The following is a 24296-nucleotide window of genomic DNA, read 5'->3' as shown; positions in this document are numbered from 1 at the left end:
AATGTTACACCTCGGAAAAATCCTCCATTGTTTCCCAAGTGAATGGACCCGCGAGGAGTACGAGTATCCGATATTTTCATAAGTAAGAAATAACATTTGACGACCCTAAGTAAGATTCTGAAGGCAATTACAATAAGAGATAGGTTATGCTCCATAATGAATAATTATAGGTTTAAAAAAATGTGGAAAGTTGCAGATCTACATTTTGGCCAGTTGCACGTAAAATGAAATACGGACCGTAAAGTGGTATATGACCTTTAAACTGCCATGTCGTATTCTGGCTTCCAAAACTTCAACTTTCTGCCAAATGATCAAATGGTTAAATACGACCTGAAATACGGACCGTAAAGTGGTTTACGGCCCATAAACTGTGTCCGTAAATCACTATGTCTCAGCCTAACTTTTTGGTTCTGTTATGATTAAATACGACCATGAAGGACGGTCCGTAAACTGGAATACGGACCGTAAACCAAGTTTACGACCACTGTGCTGTTCACTCCAGATCAGATTTTAAGTCATTAAATAAGGGATCCAAATTTATTATTTCATTTCCACATTTCATCTCTTCTCTCTAAAACATCTCTCTACATTTATTCTACAAAATTTCAAGGATTATTAGTCATCAACAACACAAATCAAGTGAATCAAGTGAAAGGAAACCTATTAAGACCATTCAAGTCAAGAAATCTCATTGAAGGAAAACTAGGGTTTTTGCTCAAGTGGAGTATTTCGACCAAGGCTCGTTCCTACAAAATCTAAGGTAATATTTATGGTATTTATATGTTGTTTAAGGTATTTGAGAGTTAAAATTCTTGGACATTAGATGAGTATAGAAAAATGGGTCATGAATGATGAATAGTGACATTTTGAGAGGTAGTTTGAATTGAACCATGATTCCTGTTGTGTTGTGATATGAATGTGATATAAATGATGTTAAGAGCATGAAAATGGGCATTGTACATGAATGGACGAAGTCGGGTGATATGACCATGAATATGGGTGAGTTAGGAGCTAATTGAGAAATCTAGATAATGTGGGTAATGTGAATGATTAATGGCCATTGTTATGGTATTCTGAATGTATTGTTGACGTTTGGGAGTTGAATTACGATATGGAGGAATGTTGTATAAATAAAGGATATGTTGTCCGATTTTCTCTAGCTTTAGCCATGTGTGCTTGTTGTCAATTCTAACGATAGTATGACTTTAATGAAGGTATGAACGCAACCTTTGAAATAGAACGTGCAAGTGGTAAATAGTCGAACGAAAAGGTATGTAAGGCTAACCCATCTTTCATAAGGCATGGTTCTTTGGCCAAACGTCTAAATCATCTATAAGACTATGCTTTCTCCATATGACTTGATCTTCCGAGCTAGTAAGCTCACGACGCTTGATATGGTACGATTGCACTAAGTTCCTCATATGACGAGTAAGCCTACAAGATAGATGTATCGATAATGACGATGATAGTGATAATAATAGTAATGATGATGAGAATAACGTGATGCTAAAGATGTCTATGAGCTATTGTATGTATGGGTGCCTATGAAGGGCTATAATAAGACCCCGAGCTTATGACGCCGGGTAGAATATATGTATATGAATATGTATAGAGTATGTATATGATTATGTAATGCACGCACACCTCTGCAGAGGGTACGGATAACCCTGATGCCTTGGTAGGGCTAGGTATGTATGACCTTGAGCCTTGGCTGGCCAAGTATGTATGAAACACCGAACCTTCGTGGTCGGGCATGTTATGTATATATATATATATATGTGTGTGTGTGTGCTACGTCTATGAAATCATTAAGAGTATGAATATGCTATGTACATGGGATGTAAATGATATGAATATGAATAAAGATAAAACTATGGAAATGAATACGGATATTGATGTATGTACACCGATACGCATTAGAAATGGAAAGTTCCTATGTAAGGTAAGTGAGTGCCTATGATGATGATATTACGGTTTCCCATCTTGTGCTATCTCTCATGATTGTTCATTATGCTTCTATATCGATATTGATCATGCTTTACATACTCAGTACATTCTTCGTACTGACGTCCTTTTGTTTATGGACGCTGCGTCATGATCGCAGGTGCACAGAGAGACAGGCTCGATCCATAGCTACATTCTCAGAGTCTACATAGCAAAGCTCCATTTCCTTCGGAGCCATAGCTTTTGGGTATTAATTCTTTTGTGTACATAATTATGGGCATAGCGGGGTCCTGTCCCGCTTATGTGATATGTTATACTCTTCTTAAAGGCTCGTAGACATGTGTATGTGGTTAGATGTGTTTGTCCTTGTTGGCCTATATTTTGTATACCATTTTGTTGGCCTCGTCGGCCCATGTACCTTGATGTGGCATAGATGCCTATGAGGATGTAAAGAGGTTGTTTTCCAAAGGGACTAGTATGATTGATGGATAGAATGTATTTTTTACCATGTGGTTCACCTAGATGTTATATGAAAGTATGTCAAGGGGTGCCCGGGTGGGATAGCACCGGGTGCTCGTCGCGGCCCCTTAGTCGGGTCGTGACATTTTTCCCTGTTTCATCGTGTGGTCCTAACACGCACCCGAAATCATTTTCAGAAACAGACAGGTATAGCAAAAGTGGGCTCCCGGGCTTGGGAGGTACCAAAACTGGTGCATTGGATAGATATCTCTTGATGGTATTAAAGGCTGCTTGGCATTCCTCTATCCATTTTGTAGGTGCGTCTTTCTTCAGGAGCTTAAGTATGGGCTCCACAATGATGGTGGACTGGGCTATGAACCGTCTTATGTAATTCAGTCTTCCCAGGAAACGCATGACTTTCTTCATAGTTTTGGGGGAAGGAAACTCTTGGATTGCTTTAATCTTGGCTGGATCTAGTTCTATGCCCCTTCAGCTGACTATGAATCCCAGTAATTTTTCGGCAGGCACTCCAAATGCACATTTGGCCGGGTTCAGTTTCAGGTTAAACTTTCGGAGTTTGTCAAAGAATTTTCTTAAGTGTGTGGTATGCTCCGAACTTTCCCTGGACTTCATGATGATATCTTCGACGTACACTTCAATCTCCCTGTGGATTATTTCATGAAAGATGGTAGCCATAGCCCTCATGTAGGTTGTGCCGACGTTTTTAAGGCCAAATGGAATTACCCTGTAGTGCTACACTCCCCATGGAGTGATGAAAGTTGTCTTTTCCGCATCCTCTTTATCCATTAGGATTTGGTGATAACCGGAGAAACAATCCACAAACGACTGTAGCTCGTGCTTGGCACAGTTATCTATGAGTATATTGATGTTTGGGAGTGAAAAGTTAGCTTTTGGACTGGCTCAGTTGAGATCATGGTAATCTACACAGATTCGTATTTTCCCATCCTTTTTAGGCACCAGTACTATGTTGGCTAACCATGTAGGGTATGAGGTCACTTCTATCACCCCTGATTTGATTTGTTTCTCCACCTCATCCTTAATGCGGATACTGAGGTCCGGTTTGAATTGCCGAGTTTTCTATTTTACGGGGGTGAAACCCGTATTGATGGGCAACCGGTAGGACACTACGCTAGTGTTTATCTTGGTATGTCAGCGTATGACCATGCGAAAATATCCATATATTCTTTCAATAAACTTATCAACTCCTCCTTTTGAGGTGCTTCTAAGTGCGCACTTATCCTAGTTTCTTTGACGTTCTCTTCGTCACCTAGGTTGATCACTGTTGTTTTGTCTATATTCGGCTTCTATTCATTTTCCAACTGCTCTACCTCCTCTACGAGACCCTCAGGTAGCATCGTTTCTTCATCGTATTCCTCATACTCATTTGTTTCGCAACATGTCATGACACTTAGGGTTGCTTTATTGTTCTTATTACTGAAAATTCAAGGCAAAGCAAGGTTAGTAGAAAACATGCATGTAAAGTGAATAATAAAATTATTTTTATGAAACTGAGACTTCATTGATCTAATATTAAAAGTACAAACTGTGGTCCTGGCTCGGATCAACATCAAACCATTTCTATTTTTTGAAAACGTTAGGAGGTACATAAAGTGATAAAAAGGTGAGTAATCGGGCCTCGACCGATTCTATCCATTTTCAAAAATAAATTCATCATTTCTCTATCGAAGAGCCAGGAGCAGGGTAGAGGTCCAATTGGACAGCTGCTCAACCGGATCAGCATCTCGGATAGTGGGCGCTTCTGCACATTCCTCCAGAATCACTGAGCAATCTTCCTCTCGGAATAGCATCCTTATCTCCTCTTCTATGTCTGCATCACCCGACATAGGAATTCTAATCGAAAATGACTGGCATAGATCTGGAATAGTCTTGCGGAGATCCGCAACATCCTGTCTCTTCTTGGTAGGTATTTCAACTTCAGTTGGGACATAACCGAGTCCAAATGAAAATTGTCTTTGAGGAATGAGAATCGGCTAAGTGATGTCGGGAAAATTATTTCCTAGACCTTTCCCGAGTTCGAACCTATTCTAGAGCATGGCTAAAGCAATCATTTTATAAACCGCAGGCATGGGAACCACGGGGGAGTCTATCTGTCACGCCCCGGCTAGGGCCATGACGGGTACCCGGGGCTAACCACCGAGCACCACTTATTCTATTACTCAATCTGCGTACAATCGTATTTCTTATGCTCATAATCATAGGAAAACCATTTTCATTGGAAACATATTCACCTTTATATACATAATCCCTTTGGCTATCCACATAATACATATATACACGTGGAAAAATCGTGAGACCATACTACCCACACATACGCATCTACGAGCCTATACTAGAGTATTAGACATATGGACGGGACAAGACCCCGTCGTGCCAAAACATAGATGTACATAAAATAATAAATCAATGGCACCTCCGGAATAATGGAGTGCTCTCAAAAGTCTGCTTATCGGCTTCTATAAATCTGGGCCGTCTCCCTGTCTACCTGTGGGCATGAACACAGTGTCCAAAGAAAAGGACGTCAGTACGAACATTGTACTAAGTATGTAAGGCATGAGTGAAATGAATATAACAGAGTAATCATAAGACATAAGATGAAGATATAACCTGCTTGACTTTTAAGAGTGGATACCTTTCATGCCTATATCATATATAATCACAGTACATGTATCATCATAGCGCATACATCATCGTATCATACATATATCATAATACTGTATCTGCTCATACACATTGAACATTATCCGCATTCGGCCACGTAGTGGCTCGACAATATCACATACATGCCTCCCTGGCTTTTCATACATTTGAATACATAGTAGTATCGTACCCGACTATATAGGTTCGGTGTCTTACGTGCCCAACTATAATAATGCTTGCTGTTATACGTGTCTGGCCCTACCAAGGCTCAGTGTTGTCCGTACCTGGCCCTACCAAGGCTCAGTGATTTCCGTACCCGGCCCTACCAAGGCTCAGTGGTATCCGTACCTAACTGCAGTGGTGCGCGCGCATTATATATATATATATATATATATATATATATATATATATATATATATATTCTACCCGGCCATATAAGCTCGAGGTTTCATAATAGCCACACATAGGCACATATACATAAAAGCCCATAAACATCTTTAGCATTATCACTATTATCATTGTCATCATTATCATCATCACTATCAACATCGTCATCGTCATCGTTATCATCACATATATTTCACAAGCTTATCATAACCTTTCATAGAGCATGCATTTGAATTTAAAGACAATCTATGAAAATCATATCATATTCGTAGCATGAACTTCGTAAAAGTATCGCATGATAGACTTTATAATCTCAAAACTTAGGCTCATCATTACCATCATCGTATCTATGGCATATCTTTTACCTTTATCTCATATGGAACCCCCTATGAATATAGAATCGTAACGTTTCGAAACATTGGTCATAGGACATGCATTAGAGCTTATAGACAATCTATAACAATGCCAGGGTGACATAAGGTCGAGAACCCCCGATTACATTATGGAGTAATCATATTCATCATATCTCACCTTGAAGGAACTAACATTTTAAGGTGAGTGTACGCCATGAACAACATCAAGGGATTTAAATAGGATCTTTAACTTCATAGACATCATATCTTGCTTTAGAAGCTCTAGACTTAAACTTATCATCATTATTATCGTATTCATGGTATATTTCTCATCTTTATCTCATAAGAAGCTCTTTATCAACTTTAACTCATAGTTCCCGGAATGTAAGCAAGTCATGGAGAAGTAGGGAAAATAATATCATAGGAATCATATATGGATCATTAGCTTTGTAGGAATATCATATCATGAGCTTGAGAACTTCTAGACTTAGATTCATCATCAGTATTGTTATGTTCGTAACGTATCTCTTTTCTTTATCTTGTAGGAAGCTCTTTATATTCGTAGACTCATAATTTCAGATATGTAGGAAATTCATGGAAATATAGGAGAATTCATGCCATAAGAGTCATGCCTTAGAAAGAAAGGACTAGCCTTACATACCTTTTTGTTTAACAATTTCCATCGCTTGATTGTTCTCCTTTAATGCTCATGTTTCTACCTTCAAGAGAATTCACATTCATATTACCTAATCGATTATATGAAGGTGCTTACTAAAGCTAGAGAAAATTGGGCAGCATTTCCTTTGTTTATACAACTTTCTCCATATCATATATCAACTCCCAAACGTCAATAATAACATTCATAATATCATACTCAATGATCTTCATCAACCATACATTATTCAATTCTCCTACTTCCATTTCAAGGGCATCCATAACCATGGTCATAATACAACATTACCTTCATCCCCATATAATGTTTCTCCTGTGTTCTTAATATCATTTATAACATAACCATACTCGTAACATACAAAGAATCATGATTCACATTAAGCTACTAGTCAAAAATGTCACTATTCTCATATTTGTAACCCCTTTTCTATTTCCTTCTATAATCCAAGTCTTTCAACCCCTCAATACTCTAAATAACATGAATTGATCATAAAAATTACCTTTGATGGTGTAGGAATGGGTTTTGAATAGCAATACTCCACTTGAAGAAAAACCCTAGCTTCAATCCAAGAGATGTCTTGACTTCAAGCAACCCTCAATAGCTTTCTTACACTTGATTCCCTTGGATTTAGGATATTGATCTTTGATTTCCCTAGAATTCTTGTGGATGAAGGGTGTAGCATATTCTAGAGACTTAGAGAGAAGTGGAGAAGTGAGAAACATGAAAATAATAACGTGAGGTCTTGTATTTATAATTGGAAAAATCTGACCCGTCGTGCATTCTACGGACACTTATACGGTCCGTATAAGTGACCGTGAAATCGTCCCAATAACATATCGTTTCTGTACCATTATACGGCACATTATACAGGCCGTATAGTTTTATACGGTCCATAAAAGTGACCGTAACATCACCTCTTCAACATCTTGCCTCTGTGACCGTTATACGGCACATTATACCGGCCGTATAACTTTATACGGTCCGTATAAGTGACCGTATAATCTCACCAATCAAGAACTTCACTGTGACCATTCTGCGGACCATTATACGGACCGCATAACATTATACGGACTGTATAATCGACCGTATAACTCATCTTTTCACTGATTTTGTTCTCGTCACTTGGTGTGATCTCCAATCCTTATGGAACCTTCTTGACACTTTTTTATCACCTCATTAACAATATAAGGGACGTTATAATTCTTCTCCAAGATGCTATTTAATCATCATTAACTTGCTGCTCGTAAATCCTTTCCGATACACATCGCATGCCTTGCCCTCTCTTGTAGGGGTGGGCACGGTACGGTATATACCGATTACCATATCAAAACTAAAAAAATTTATACCGCGATTTCGGTATTATGGTATTTGGCACGATATTTGGTATGCATTTTTGAAAAGTTTGGTATTTAGTACGGTATTCGGTATTGATAAAGAAAATACCGAAATACCGAATACCATACCGAAGTATTTCACATAGTTACATATACAATTCATATATATATATATATATATATATATATATAGAAGGAGGTAATAAAGGTAAAATATTAAATATAGCAGCACATGATCCGCAAAGATGGAATTTTGATAATCTTATTTCTTCCTCTTCACTATCTACTTCTTTTTGTTTTCCTTTTTCTAGTTTACATAATCTAGTTTCTAATTCATTTATTCTTGCTTCTAATGTTATCATTCTTAGATTAATATTAGGGTCTTCAATTTTCTTATGAGTTTCCTCTTTATTTATTTTTGTTTTAAATTCTTTTTCTATACACATTGTACATCCTTCTATATAACAATTTTTACATTTAGCTATTTTGTCTCTACTAGGATACCATTTACAAAAGAAACATGCATTACTATCTAATCTCTTATTTCGTTCGAACTCATGGTTACAGTCTTCCGCTATGGTTGCTAAATTATCTATTGCTTCTAAGTCTAGATTTTCTAATCCTATTTCATTGATTAATTCTTCTGCTTCTGAGTCTGATGAGTCTGTTTTGATTTTTTCTTCAGTGTCTAGACTTACTATAGAATATATTCTTTCTGTGTCTGACATATATTCGTCTACATTTATTAATGTTTTTTGAAAATCTTCAATTAGCTAAGAATTTTCTTGTCTTATTATTTATTCTTTTTGGACATGTATTTGCTAAATGTTCTACACTTCCACAAGTAAAGCATTCTAGTTTGACTATAAACATGAGTTCGAACGAAATAAGGGATTAGATAGTAATGCATGTTTCTTTTGTAAATGGTATCCTAGTAGAGACAAAAGAGCTAAATGTAAAAATTGTTATATAGAAGGATGTACAATGTGTATAGAAAAAGAATTTAAAACAAAAATAAATAAAGAGGAAACTCATAAGAAAATTGAAGACCCTACTATTAATCAAAGAATGATAACATTAGAAACAAGAATAAATGAATTAGAAACTAGATTATGTAAACTAGAAAAAGGAAAACAAAAAGAAGTAGATAGTGAAGAGGAAGAAATAAGATTATCAAATATACAACCAATAATGAGACCATTAAGAACATTCTTCTTCTTTAACCACACCCCGGTTACCACGGCCAACATCGTCCCTTATCATTTGGACATTAAAACGACCTTTCAAACACCTAGGAATTTACAGGTTAATCCATCGAGTATATTAAGAAATTAAGAGAGTAACCATATACTAAGAGTAATAGATTCATAATAATAAGTAAGTAATTACTCAAACATTGTCAACATAATATTTTAATTAAACATAGAATAATTTACATAGTAGGGAGATTAGTACAGAAAACATAGATAAAACTTACATGACTTGAAGATGGAGAGAGGTTTCCCTTTCGGGAAACCCGAAAACTACTTCACACTAATAGAAAATTACTTGAAGGCTTAATACTATTTTACAAGGAAATTATATTACAAAAGGTTTTACTGGAAAAAGGAGTTGGGGCATTGTGAAAGGGAAGAGGAATATGGAGAGGTTTTTTGAGAGAAGTGTCAGACGTTCTCTTTTTTCTCGATATCTCTATATAAATACAAATGATTAATAGCTATTTGTCTAACAAAGGGTAGTGTTCTCATACAATTAATATGGTCTAAATCCCTTTTGGTTCTTTGAGGTCTTTCTAGACTTTATATATCTTAGTAACTTATATTCTAATGCTGATATTATATCTATTAATTCTTGTAGTCTTAACTGGTTTTCTTTAGTATTACTTAGTCTGATATATTCCTGATATAGTTTTTCTAGCTCTTGTTTTACCTCTAAATAATTATCTTGCATTACCCTAAGGGGATAAATTTTACTTTTTGCTCTAGATGTCTAATACGATCTTCAGCTCTAACTATCTCGTCATTGATGAAAAATATTTCCCAATTAAGATTATTTCTTAAACTTAGTATTGTTATATTATTTTGTAAGTCTCGGCGATGGACTATGTCTATGTATCTACTGTATTCAGTTAAAAACTTTCTTGTTTGTCTAAGATTTGCAAGTCTTTTTTGGGTGAAATATATCATACGATAATTATAACTTATATATTGAGTAAAACTATGTTATCTCATATAATCTTGTCTTTAAACAGGTAGAGCAGTTTATCTTTTTAGGCTAGCAGAAAATGGTCTTCTCATAAAATGTTGTCTAAAATATAGGTTTAAGATATAGAAACAGACGGTAGTTTTGAAGGATGGGGAGCAGTACTAAAAGCAAAACCCAATAAATACAGTAATAAAAATGAAGAAAAGATATGTTCTTATCAAAGTGGTAAGTATAAAGAAAAAGGAAATATGAGTAGTATAGATGCAGAGATTTTAGCTGTAATATATGGATTAAATAGTTTTAGACTATATATCCTAAATAAACCAGAAATACTAGTTAGAACACACTGCGAAGCTATAGTTATATTCTACCAAAAGATAAATGATAAAAATAGTAGTAGAAGACGATGGCTAAATTTCTTAGATACCATTTCTATTTATAATTTAAAATTTGAACATATAAAAGGAAAAGATAATAATTTAGCAGACCAATTAAGTAGACTAACGATTACTGCTAACTGATTTTTTATTTGAACGGCCTTTCAAACACTTAGGAATTTACAGGTTAATCCATCGAGTATATTAAGAAATTAAGAGAATAACCATATACTAAGAGTAATAGATTCATAATAATAAGTAAGTAATTACTTAAACATTGTCAACATAATATTTTAATTAAACATAGAATAATTTACATAGTAGGGAGATTAGTACAGAAAACATAGATAAAACTTACATGACTTGAAGATGGAGAGAGGTTTGATTGTCTCTTCGTTAATCTGACTTTGTAAGAGTCTATTGTTTATTAGTGATGATAATGTCTCTGAATTTATTATCTCTAAATACGCACTTAAGGCTGAGTAATTACTTACTTATTATTATGAATCTATTACTCTTAGTATATGGTTATTCTCTTAATTTCTTAATATACTCGATGGATTAACCTGTAAATTCCTAGTTGTTTGAAAGGCCGTTTTAATGTCCAAATGATAAGGGACTAACGGTAGCCGGTAAAGACTCATCAAATGCGTTGATGGCTGTCACTTTGCCAAAAAGTTAGCCGTTGGGTCTATTAAACTTATTGTAGTAACTTTAGTTCCTATGGCTGATAATAATTCTTCTCTATAATGTCTATATAATTGTGTTGTACTTGAGAATTGTCCTATATTGTATAAAGTTTTTGGATTTAATAGTTTTAACTGGTTTTTTTGGAAAATTTGTATATCTCTATCTACGTCTATTACCTCACTTAGCTGTTGATTGTTTTCTTCTGGTCTTCTCCTATTTAGAATTCTTGATAAAATATTATTACCTATTCTATTGTCTGAAAAACTTACTCTGGGTCTCTCTTGTCCTTGCCTTTCTGGTCCTCCTTCTTTTCTTTGGTCTAGTTGAAAGAAAGTCCATTTTTGTGGTTTTCTAATTATTTTAACTATTTCTTTCTGAGGTGTTATTTCAACATTCTTTAATTGTTCTATTAATTCTTCAACTTCTTTATTTTTAGGGGTCTCTTTAATTTTCTCTTTTTGTTGTTCACTTAATAACTGAACGCCCTCACTTATCAATTCTAACCTTGGTACTATTATTTCTATTTTCTTTATTATTTCTAATATTAATGAAATTATAGTAATATTTTGTTGTAGTGTTATTTGATCAGATTTGGCGTTAGGTATATAATTTTTATAGTCTGCTGGTAAAGGTATGGACTTTACTTTTAATTTTGAGGCTTCTTCTTGAACTAATGTTGGTCTAGTCATGAAAGAGTGATTTCTTTTAGTTCTTCTAGATACATTAAAAAATCTAGAATACTTAGACTTAAGAATATACCCAGAAAAGAAATATAGAGCATTAAAAGACCATAGTATTATAAAGTGTAATTTCAGTAACGGAGACCATATATTACATAGTGACGACAAACAGCTAAATACATTAGTAGATTTAGTCATACATTTTAGCGAAAAAATACAAGAAAATAATAAAGATATCACTAGAATATTAGAGGTGGTAGAAGCATCTCAGACTAAGCAAAAGAAAACTTTCAAAAAATTAGAACAAAATCTCGATTACTTAAAAACACAAGAATTAGAATTAGAAAAGAAAGTTCAGACTCTAGTTAACAAATTTAATCTAGAAACATTACCTACAAAGAAAGAAATTATATATAAGTTATAAGTATATATAGTATACATATAAGTGTTATATGCTTAAGTTATACTACATATACCTAAAATATAGTAAGAATATAGTTATATATATATCAATATACTTAGGTTATATAACTTATATATATATATATGTTTAAAGTAGGTGGCTAGCAATATTGTGTGGTTATTTGCTAATGTTTTAAACAATCCTACTCGGTACTCCCTCATCCCTTGATTCCTCTTATCATGTAGGTGTATTTCTTATTTTCTGCCTATTCTCCCAATTTTCACGTTTTTTTTAACTCTGTTCAGTTATGAATCTTATTACACTGTTGTCTAACTTATCTGGCATTTTTAAAGCTTCTTTGACTATATGAGGTTGTAACTTTATTTTACCATCTCCTAGTATTACTCCTAAAAAGTTTGTATAATTTTTACATAATTCCATTTTTTTCTTACTAATTATTATTCCATTTTCTACAAATAGTCTAAATACCGTTAGACTTAGAAGCAATAGATAATTTAGCAAATATAGCGGAAAACTGTAATCATGAGTTCGAACGAAATAAGGGATTCGATAGTAATGGTTAAAGAAGAAGAATATTAAGAACTAAGATTAAGAGAAAGAGATGAACAGTGTAATAAGATTCATAACTGAACAGAGTTAAAATATTATGTAAAAAAAGAAAAAAAATCTATTAATGCTCTAGATTTCTTTTCTGGGTATATTCTTAAGTCTAAGTATTCTAGATTTTTTAATGTATCTATTTTTCTAGGCTTATTTATTACCATAACGGAATTTTTATTTTACAAACTTAATCCGTTGATGGTTGTCACTTTGCCAAAAAGTGAAGATGAGGGATGTTCGTATAGACTTTTCTATTAATTTTGAGGCTTCTTCTTGAACTAATGTTGGTCTACTCATGAAAGAGTGATTTCTTTTAATCCTACTACTATTAATCCCATATGCATTAAACTTCTTCCAGTATTTTTTATTTGTCTTACAGCCGCTGGGTCTATTTTACTTATTGTAGTAACTTTAGTTCCTATGGCTGATAATTGTTCTTCTCTATAATGTCTATATAATTGTGCTGTACTTGAGAAATGTCCTATATTGTATAAAGTTTTTGGATTTAATAGTTTTAACTGGTTTTGTTGGAAAATTTGTATATCTCTATCTACGTCTATTACCTCACTTAGTTGTTGATTGTTTTCTTCTGGTCTTCTCCTATTTAGAATAATAATTAGTAAGAAAAAAATGGAATTATGTAAAAATAATATAAACTTTTTAGGAGGCTTATTTATTACCCTAACGGAATTTTTATTTTACAAACTTTCTTCTGGTGTTTTATACTAGTTGTAAGTCTTTCTATATCTTCTCTTAGACCTTGTAATTCCCACGTTATAGAAGAGATTGTCTCTCTGTTCAGTTATGAATCTTATTACACTGTTCATCTCTTTCTCTTAATCTTAGTTCTTAATATTCTTCTTCTTTAACCACACCCCGGTTACCACGGCCAACATCGTCCCTTATCATTTGCACATTAAAATCTTCTTACTCTGATACCAAAGTGATAGGGGGGGGGGGGGGGGGGTTATATATTTTGTTTCAATAGAAATATGGTAAAATTTATCAAAGTAGGTGGCTAGCAATATTGTGTGGTTGGGAAAGGCATAGCCTCAACCCAAGACACATACAGGCAGACTGTATTAGGTAACCTTCATTTTAGACCTACATCTGCATTAGACAAAAACGCCTTAGAAAGAATATATTTTGGAACCAATAATTTAGTATTTTTTCCACCATCTAATTTAACTTTTAAAGTATTACCAGAATATGTAATAGACAAACAATAGACATGTTTAGTAGACAATTTATGGATATCACATAACAAAAAAGACTCTAGTCATTTTGTAGCCACCCTAAATGCACTTTGTCAGTATTTTACAGACAAAAATCTAGTTTTTTTTTTTTACATAATATAGGTTTAGGTCCTAAAATCTTCTTGCTCTGATACCAAAGTGATAGGGGGAATATATATTTTGTTTCAATAGAAATATGGTAAAATTTATCAAAGTAGGTGGCTAGCAATATTGTGTGGTTTTTTGCTAATGTTTTAAACAATCCTACTCGGTACTCCCTCATCCCTTGATTCTTCTTATCTTGTAGGTGTATTTCTTATTTTCTGCCTATTCTCCCAATTTTTACGTTTTTTTTTTTTACATAATATTTTAACTCTGTTCAGTATGAATCTTATTACACTGTTGATCTCTTTCTCTTAATCTTAGTTCTTAATATTCTTCTTCTTTAACCACACCCTGGTTACCACGGCCAACATCGTCCCTTATCATTTGGACATTAAAACGGCCTTTCAAACACCTAGGAATTTACATGTTAATCCATCGAGTATATTAAGAAATTAAGAGAATAACCATATACTAAGAGTAATAGATTCATAATAATAAGTAAGTAATTACTCAAACATTGTCAACATACTATTTTAATTAAACATAGAATAATTTACATAATAGGGAGATTAGTACAGAAAACATAGATAAAACTTCCATGACTTGAAGATGGAGAGAGGTTTCCCTTTCGGGGAACCCGAAAACTACTTCACACTAATAGAAAATTACTAGAAGGCTTAATACTATTTTACAAGGAAATTATATTACAAAAGGTTTTACTGTAAAAAGGAGTTGGGGCATTGTGAAAGGGAAGAGGAATATGGAGAGGTTTTTTGAGAGAAGTGTCAGACGTTCTCTTTTTTCTCGATGATTTACTTCTCGACAAACACTGCTGTTTATAGGAGTCTGGCGGACTTCAACTGCGGACTTCAAATTGGTGAAGAATCTTTTGATTTCAGCTGGGTGCTCTTGGGGCCCCATCGTCACGTGAAACTTTCCAAAAGATACTTTATAATTTTGTCCGTTTGCTGAGCTGTCCCATTACTTTATAAAGCTACTACTTTATTAAAGCTACTTTAATAAAGTCTGGTCCTCTTTTTCTGAGATGTCCTTGTCAGCTTTCCACCAAAAGTCTTTCTTTTCTATTGTCTTCTTTTTTCTTTCTGAAAGATGATACCAAAAGTCTTCCTTGTCATCATCTTCTTTTTTTTTTCTGAAAAATGATGCCACTAAAGTCTTCTTCAAATGTCATTTTCTTCTTTTTCCTTTCATTTTCTTTTGTGAAGGTCTTTCTATCTTTGTTTCCTGTATCACCTTTTTATTTTTGTCTTTTTGCTAGGCTCATTGTTTTCAACCGATGTCTTCCATTGTCTTCTTAGGTTCTATTATTTTCTCTATTAACTGATCAAAGTTTCTAGATTGTGTAGAGCAATTGAATCAAAACTCATGCCTGAGTCTACATCATTTGGATCTTGAGAGTCTTGAAATGCACTGTCTTGGAAATTAATATCATTTCCTTCGAAATCTGAACTATGGACTGGTGACATCCCTTGGCTTGGAGATAATTCTGGACTATATATATATATATATATATATATATATATATAATTTTAACAAATATATAATTAGTATTAGTACAAACTAATTGTACTTTCTTTTGAATATTTTTACATTTGTAAGATTTTAGTATGATATAATTGATTGAAATACCCTTTTTGTGTACCGAAGTATATATATCTTGATTGAAATGCCCTTTTGTGCAATTGATTAACGAGTGGCATTCTTTGTACTTTCTTTTGAATAATTTTACACATGTAAGATGTTAGTATAATATAGTTGAGACGTTTCTTGAATAGCTAAAGTCATAATTCTTTATTATATATATATATGTAAGTCGTAGTCGAAAAACTATGGTTATCGAATTACCGTACCGCAAAATACAGAAACCAAACTTAAAAATACCGAACCATACCGAATTAATTTGGTATGGTAATGGTATAGTATTTTTAAATACCGAAAAGCGAAATTACCAAACCGAAGTTTCAAATACCGTACCATGCCCACCCCTATTCTCTTGGCAAACTTTCTCCTCTTACTACGAATGTCTTTGAAATCTTAATTAGGGTCATCAAATGTTATTTATTACTCATAAAAACATTGTATATGTCGTGCCCTTCGTCAGTCTATTCACTGTGCATGAACGGAAAAATTTTCCGAGGTGTAACACTATCTTATAGGCAGCTCCCACTAGCTCCATCACATGGAAGTCTTTTCCTTTGGGTGCTGCCTCTATAACTGGCACGGAATTATCTGGGTAATTATGCATGCTTCCTTCCCCGTGGATCACCACCTCATGGCCTTCCCAGACAAATTTCAGAGACTGATAGAGCGAAGATGGTACAGCTCCTGCCATGTGGATCCACGACCTTCCCAAGAGAAAATGGTAATTGGCCGGTATTTTCATAAATTGGAACTCAGTAACGAACTCTGCCAGCAGGACCTATTTGAATGTTAAGGTCAACTTCTCTGGTGGCATCGCATCCGCCTCCGTCACATGCCCGTATATTGGTACGGCTCTGGAGAATCTTTTCAAGGTCATCTCCCAACTATACCAAAGTAGACTCAGGACAAATATTTAGTCCAACCCTATTATCGATCAGAACCCGTGTGACTATTATTTTGCGACACATGACAGTGCTGTGCAGTGCCTTCTTTGGACAATTCCTTTTCGGTGAAGGCAATCTGATGTTCCTCCATAGCATGGGAGACCAGTTTCGCAAGATTTTCACTGCTTGTCCTAGCCGGGTGGTAGGCTTCCTCCAACACCTGCATCAAGGCCAAGTAGTGTTGGGGTGAACTTAGAGTGCCAATACCTAGATTTGGGATGATGTTTTCTTCAAGTCCTCCACAATGGAGTAATCTTTTGGCTGCATTTGATGCCAGAAGTCTTCGGCTTTGCCTTCAGTGATTGCTCTCTTTTGATTTCCCTCTCTTCAATGGTGCCCCTTAGGCTGTATCTTCGGGAGTATAACATCTTCCGGACCTTGTCATACCATGAGCAGCTACTTGTACCATAAACTCTTCTCGGGGAGGTGCCGTTGTTACTTGAGCCACTTGCACAACAACCGTCACAAGGATTAATACCTTAAATTGTGGACGTTCTTATAGAGAACGTGACGCCACTGTGCGCTCGAGCTCTTCCACGAAATCTCGAATTACCCGCCTGCCTGCGACCCAGTCCTCTTCTCTTTCAATCATATGAATCACGTTGTTGCCATAGTTAGGCAGAGAATTGGTGTTCACATTGGGCGGAGTTGTTTGGAGCATGATCTCCTTTCTACCAATCATATCTTGTATCTTGTACTTTAGATTAATACAATCCTTAGTACTGTGTCCTACACCATTGGAATGGTAGGCACATGTTTGATCAGCTCGGTCGAACCGATTTTTTAGATCAACAATCTTCGGAGAAAGTGTTTGAATCATTCCGGCGGCGCTCAACCTCTTGAATAGATCGTTTCACGTTTCCATTAATGGAGTGAACACACGGGCAGGCTTTTTCTCAAAGTTCTAATGTGGCACATTGTAGGCATTTGGTGCTGGTTGGTTTTGGTAATTAGTGGGTGGATTATTTTGTGGAGGTCAGTAAATGGGTGCAGGAGTTTGGTAATTTGGTGGTGGGGTTTGGAAGGTATTTTATGGAGCGTGATAATTTAGGGGTGGTGTTTGGAAGGTACTTTGTGGAGCTTGGCAATTTGGGGGTGGTGTTTGGAACGTCGGTTGCATGTAATATATGGGCACCGTATTGTATGGGGTGGGTATATAGGTGTTTGGAGGTGGTGAAGCATAAACTTCCATCTGGGAATGGAATTCTTCCCTTCATTTGTATCTAGGGCTGGGAGTATGGGAGATGTTTGCCACATGTTCCTTCTTCTTTCTTATGAACCCTGTCGAGCTTGATCCGGTAGCTTTCCCAGCTACGCTTATGATCCGTCCTGTCTTGAGACCATACTTTATGGCCTCTCCCATTTTGATGAGTTCAAAAAATTGCTTGCCCGCCATTGACAGCATTCGGTCATAGAAATTTGTTTCTTGAGAACGGATGAAAATCGAGACTAATTCTTCTTTACCCATTGGCGGTTGTACTGAGGCGGCTTCCATTCTCCACCTACTTGCATATTGGCAGAAGTTTTCGGTAGATTTTTGTTTTACTTTCTCCAAGTAGTACCGGACCGGTACTGTTTTCATATGGAAACGGAATCTTTCCATGAAGGCCACAGCCATGTCTTCCCATGTGACCCAGCGACGTATGTCTTGTGCTGTGAACCAGTCGGAGGCTTCTCCAGTCAAACTCCCACTGAATAGCCTCATAATGAGCGCCTGATTATCTCGAACACCGACTAGTTGGTCACAGTAGGCCCGCAAATAGGCTTTGGGGTTACCTATTCCATTGAACAATTCAAAACAAGGCACCTTGAAACCTTCGGGCAAGTCCAAATTTTGATGCATGCACAAATAATCATAGCTTAAGCCTGTGGAAATGCGGGTGGTTCTTATGGACTGTTCCGACATTGCGGTCATCTTTCGTTCGAGCCTTTTTTCCATCTTTTCCTGCTTGGGCTTCCACACCTTTTCCATCTCTTCGTAGTGATTGATCTCTTGGTGATCAGGTGAGAAAGTGTTTGAGGTGACAAGTGTGTCGAAGGAAACTATTGGGTGTGTAGGGAGATTTTGGTGGATATAGATAGTTTTTACAGTCGGTAGTGAGACAATACTTGGTTGTATAATGATGGTGGGATGGGTGTTTTGTGACGCTTGGTAAGAGGGAATGGAGTGAGTGGTTCCGAGAATTTAGATAGTGTTAAGTGGTGGTGGAGTATGGTACGAGGTACCAATGTGTCCATCAGTGACCGGATTTGGGGTGAATGGTATGGTGGTTACAGTGGGCTGAGTGGGAAAGTTATCGGGTAGCGGTGAGCTTAGAGACGGAAAAGGCGGCGGAGGCTTTCTTGTTTCAGCAGGTGCTTCTCAGGCAGCATTAGCAGCTTTGTTCCACGCGACCTCTTCTTGATGGTCGGAAATTTTTTCAAACATCATCTTCATAACGTCCTCAGTAGGCGAGGACTCAGGTAATTCTCAAAGAGGTGACTCTCTGAGAGCGATGTCAGTTGGAGTAGTCTCATTCTCGGAAGTACCAGTCATTTTTGCTTTGCCTCGGTCTTGTTGGGATAGGGATGCTATTGCAACTTTTGATCTTTTGAAGTATGACAGTGTGAACATGAATCAACTTTCTCTTCTATAAGAAAAGAACAACGCAAAAGCAAACAATGTTAGTTTGTTAGGTAATAAAAGATAAGCAGAATATCGCACATAATTGGCAATTAAAGCACGTAGCATATAAATAATCATATGTTTGACTTAAATACTTGATTGATCTCTTGTACCGAGTTTTAGGTATTTCGGCTTAGTTAAGTGGGGGAATATAATATTTATAATAAATAGGGACCGAGTCTTACGTAGACTGCCTACGTATCCCTCCGCGGGAAATGAGGCCCATCCGTAGTTCGGTTTACATAAAATAAGACTCCCTAACTTAAAACCTACCCGTGACCCGGCCCGAGAGGGGTTTCCTACGTATCCTTCCTTGGGACATCAGGTCGGCGCAGTTCCTTTTACATATAAATTGAGAGGGGGGGGGGGGGGTTCTTTGTTAAATATAAAGAATGGGATCCCCTAAAATTTACCCAAAAGGTGATCTTACCCTGAGGTCCGAACGGGTTGCTTGTCCTCTCAACCCTTTCCCCGGGCCTAAAGGCCTCAAATTCTAGTATTGAGGTAGGAGCACCACCCAAATGGTGCCTGTGTGGACCAGATGCTCCACTTCAAACTTAAAAGCTTTACATTCTTCGATGTCATGCCCGAGATCCCCAGAATGGTAAAGACACATGTTTCTGTAACTGGTTCCTTCAGTAGAAGCTCTCCTAGTTCTGATTGGGCTAATCTTTCCAATGTTGACCAATTTCTGAAAGATGCTGGCATATGAGTCTTTGAAAAAAGTGAAGTCATAACGCCAAATATGGGTATTCAGCGTAATCCTTTCAGTTGGTGAGATATTGTCGTGGACCAATAGTGAGTGCGGGCCCCATAGCTTGGTGATACATTTTTCATTTATCAGCCTCAAAATCCTTTTCCTGAGGGCCAAGCACTCATTGTCGGTATGGCCAGCTTCCTCTTGATGAAAAGGGCACCTCTTATGTGCAAAAACCGAAGCACAAGGTGGAAACCTCTCATGGCTGACACAAATTATCCCCTTACTCCTAAGTTTGTCCAAAACTTCCTCACTTGTCATGTGCCTGGGTGAGACACGGTAGGGGCAAGCCACAGCTTTGAGTGCAATGGCCCACCATTCAGGCAATGCCGACCAGATGAACTTTACCTATTCTTCAAGCTCCCTTCTTGGGCTCAGTGGTGTGATGGAAGTGTCACGACCCAGCCCCGTGGGCCGCGACTGGCGCCGTAGTTGGGCACCCAAACGTACCTATCCATATCGAATCACATACAAATAGCACATATGGCTATAACTGCTATATGCCGTCTCAAACTGTATCCAACTGTATCTGACACAAACATAAGCATATACATATATCGAAAAGCCGGCAAGGCTATCAAATATGTCCAAAAAGCCGACAAGGCTGTCAAAGGGCACAACGACCCAAAACATAGATACAAATGCACCCCGACAAGACTGCCATAACGAATAGAATCATACAAACACATCGGAACAGAAGTAGGCACACACACCCACAAATACGTCTACAGACCTCTAAACAAACCAACCGAATCATATGGCGGGACAGGGCCCCGCCGTACCCCTGAACAAATACATACACAACGAACGAAACTGTATACCAAAACATATGCTCTGAAGTGAGAAGAGCACTCCGAACAGCAAAGGATGATGTCCTAAACTGGTGGATCACCAAACTGCGCATCTGTACCTGCGGGCATGAAACGCAGCCCCCCCCCCCCCCCCCCCGAAGAAAGGGGGGTCAGTACGAGATATGTACTGAGTATGCAAAGCAGAATATACAGAAAACAAACCTGAGACATAAAAGAAACAGAAGTGCCGAACATAAGTGCAAATCCAATCATATCAAAATGTTTAGTTTCAAACATGTAAGTCATGCATAGGGTACAGAAGAATATGGTCGCCCGCCCGTCGATGGCGCCATAACACAGCATAACACAAGAAAGTTTCAAATCTCCGTATCCCCGTCACATATCACATCACCGCATAACGCCATGCACAGCATAACACCAAATATAAGTGGAACCCGACCCTCTTTTGCGAGTAGCTCGGTGAACCATAAACACAGCATAACTCCGGAGTGTATCAAAACGCGCACGATAACAGAACCGGCCCGGGACTCGGCGAAAGGAATAACAGAATGCACGAATAGAGTCGTGAGTAGTCATATGCATAAAATCATTTTCATAAATTCAAACATAAGCAAAATGGTCATATTTGAAAATCGAAATAATAGTTATACTAATCTTTCAAAAGTTCCCGCATTACATAAAGGGAAGTCGCGGGACCCACGGACGGGAATTTACCCAAGTCGGGCCCGCTTATGGAAAACATACTCATTATACATAATGCAAACTCTTATAAAAATATTGGAGCAATCCGAGCATTTATACGAAAGATATGACATTCAAAATTTACGAATTCTTTAAAGTGAAACCCTTTTGGTGCAAAGTTCGGAGAACGATTATTTCGAATACATAAAGTTTCATATTTCATCAAATCATGCATAAGAATGCCAAAGAACATATACGGATCATAACATACTCGGATGTCGGATTTGGAATTTCCTTAAGGCTCTAATTTAGCCTATGAAAAACTAAGACATGCCAAAAAGAAAGGAAGTTGCCTTACATACCTCGAACGCACTCCAAGATAGCCAATCTAAGTAAATCCCAATCTACGCCTCGGGCTCCCCAAGGTCTACAATTACGCCAACGAATACCAAACATTAGCTATGGGCACTTAAGCCATTCATTCCAAACTAATCATTAAATTCTACAGAAAATTCGGCAGCACTTCCCCTGTAAATAGGCCATCCCGAGAATTTATCTCGCTCAAAATCAACAACAACAACCACAATAACCAACCTAGTAACATCGATAACCAATTCGAAAGGCAAAACAACATTAATAGCTTTCTTTTACATCTTTCAACAAGTTTCCAAATATTCGTTTCGACGACTTACATTCAAGCCACATTATCGCCCATACATTCGATTATTAACCCAAACCCATACTAACAACATTCAAGAACATTCTAAACAATTCACATAATATATCCAACGATCCGAAAATTTTTCCACTGTTGGCCGAAAACAGTCCCCTTTAGCCGAGCAGCCCTCTTTTCATTTTTCCTCATTTTCAAGTCATGTTTTGCGTCACAATCCACAATATAACAATATGACTTTCATAAAATATACAAATTACATCAACGCACAGTGAGCCTCAAAACAGCCCGCATAATCTCAACATCAATCTTAAGTCATTAAATGCTCAATTCCATACTAGAATTCGTAACGACGACACTAAAGCGCTTAAGCGATAATAATGCGATCTTCGGCATATTATATGACTCACATTCGTCCACACTACACATATACATATGTTAATGGTTCTCATATATAAAGATTACATTAAGTGCACCAAAATCTCCAAATCAGTCCGCACATTTACCATATCAATTTTGGGACATTAAACTCTCATTTTCAACATAAAAGTCACCACAATAACCATTACGACGCTAAGCGATATTAATTCATTCTTTGCCAAACATTTCGGACCATATATACGGCCACACCCACCTATGTACATATAGATGGTTCTAATTTATTTCTTCACTCTACAACAATCAACATGAAATAAGAATTAATTCATCAATTCCATTTTCCACACCCATGTTCACGGCTAGAACACCCATCACACAACCCCACTTCCAACATACTATATTTCATAATTTCCATCCATATTAACATACCATAACATGAATAAAATGTTCACAACACATAAAACAAGAGCAAACTTACCTTTCTCCTTCAATTCCACAAATGGGTTAGGGTTTGCAATCTCTTGAATGAAGGACTTGATCGCTCCAACGACACCTCCACGCTACTTAGGGACCTCAAAATAGTGGGTTTGTACCCAAGAATTAATTTTGGAGAGGCAAAACTTGGACTTGAATTTCCATGGTCCAAGCCGTGAGGTTGGAGAGAGTATTGCTCTCCAAGGTCTTGATTTTTCTCTCTCTCTAGTGTTGAAGTGGAAATGAGAAAAGATGACTTAAGGGTCATCTTTTAAGCCCCCAAAATATCTCTATTACCTTTGGCCCTCACAATGTGTTGGACCAATTAAAATTGGCCACACAATGTGTGGGACCTTTTTGTGGACCACACGGCTACAAGGCCATTTTTTGGGCAAGATTTTTAATTCCAATTTTATGAATTGTGGTCCCAACTTTTCCTAAGTGTTCAATGCCCACAACTTTATATACAACTTATGTCTCCGAATAAAATCAAATGGTCAAAAATCCCTGACTTCAAATCCCGGAATAGTCTAGGCCTTAAATTATCATAGTTAATCCGGATTGTCCCAATGTATAAAAATACGGGACGTAACAGGAAGTGGCCTCGCTTGATGGCCATGCGGGTTCTAGTGGGCCAGACTCCATCTTCTCTTCTTCCAGTTCCTCGACTACGGGAATTTACTCCGGAAGTATCCCCTTTCCCTTGTCCAAAACATTCTCGTCTTGGTGTTATGTTTCAACAGGTTCCTTGGCGGACTTTCTGCCGAATCCATTAATTCATCGGCCTCTTTGATTTTGGCCCTGACTGCCCGGATCTTCTTCTCAAAATCTTGAATTTTCCGACGGAGCAAACCCTCGCCTTCCATCTTGGCCTCGTGCTCTGGTATGTTCTTTGCATCCATCTTAAGATTCTGAGAACATCACTAAGCTAAGTATGGGCATTATTTTCATTGTTTTTCTTTAGGATAGTGGTCTGTACTTGAGATCAATTAAGCATTTAAGTGAAACATATAAAGCAAACAAGTCACGTAAAGCAATTTATACAAGTGTAGGTGTACTAATTGCGTTCCTAAGCCTTTTTTAACCAAGGCATACTAATCGTTTG

General features: G+C 36.9%; 1 protein-coding gene and 1 long non-coding RNA gene across 2 annotated transcripts; both read right to left on the bottom strand.

Moving 5' to 3' along the window:
* Positions 1-17964: 17964 nt before the first annotated feature.
* On the bottom strand, positions 17965-18723 carry LOC132620009 (uncharacterized). Its single transcript, XM_060334748.1, has one exon. The coding sequence runs from the start codon at positions 18721-18723 to the stop codon at positions 17965-17967; it is 759 nt and encodes a 252-aa protein (XP_060190731.1).
* A 2134-nt stretch (positions 18724-20857) lies between these two features.
* Positions 20858-23376, bottom strand: LOC132620378 (uncharacterized). Its single transcript, XR_009574818.1, has 3 exons — positions 23196-23376; positions 22029-22093; positions 20858-21083 (listed from the first exon to the last, which is right to left on the bottom strand). It is a non-coding gene; the product is annotated as an uncharacterized LOC132620378 (long non-coding RNA).
* Between the last annotated feature and the right edge of the window lie 920 nt (positions 23377-24296).

This window comes from Lycium barbarum, chromosome 11 (assembly GCF_019175385.1).
Source record: "Lycium barbarum isolate Lr01 chromosome 11, ASM1917538v2, whole genome shotgun sequence".
Taxonomy (NCBI): Eukaryota; Viridiplantae; Streptophyta; class Magnoliopsida; order Solanales; family Solanaceae; genus Lycium; species Lycium barbarum.
The sequence above is the reverse complement of the archived record's forward strand: the minus strand, read 5'-3'. Positions and strand labels throughout refer to the sequence as shown.

What these genes read in the sequence shown, in the direction of transcription:
- LOC132620009 (XM_060334748.1), bottom strand. Translation starts at nt 18,723, where the DNA reads ATGGAAAAGGTGTGGAAGCCCAAGCAGGAAAAGATGGAAAAAAGGCTC.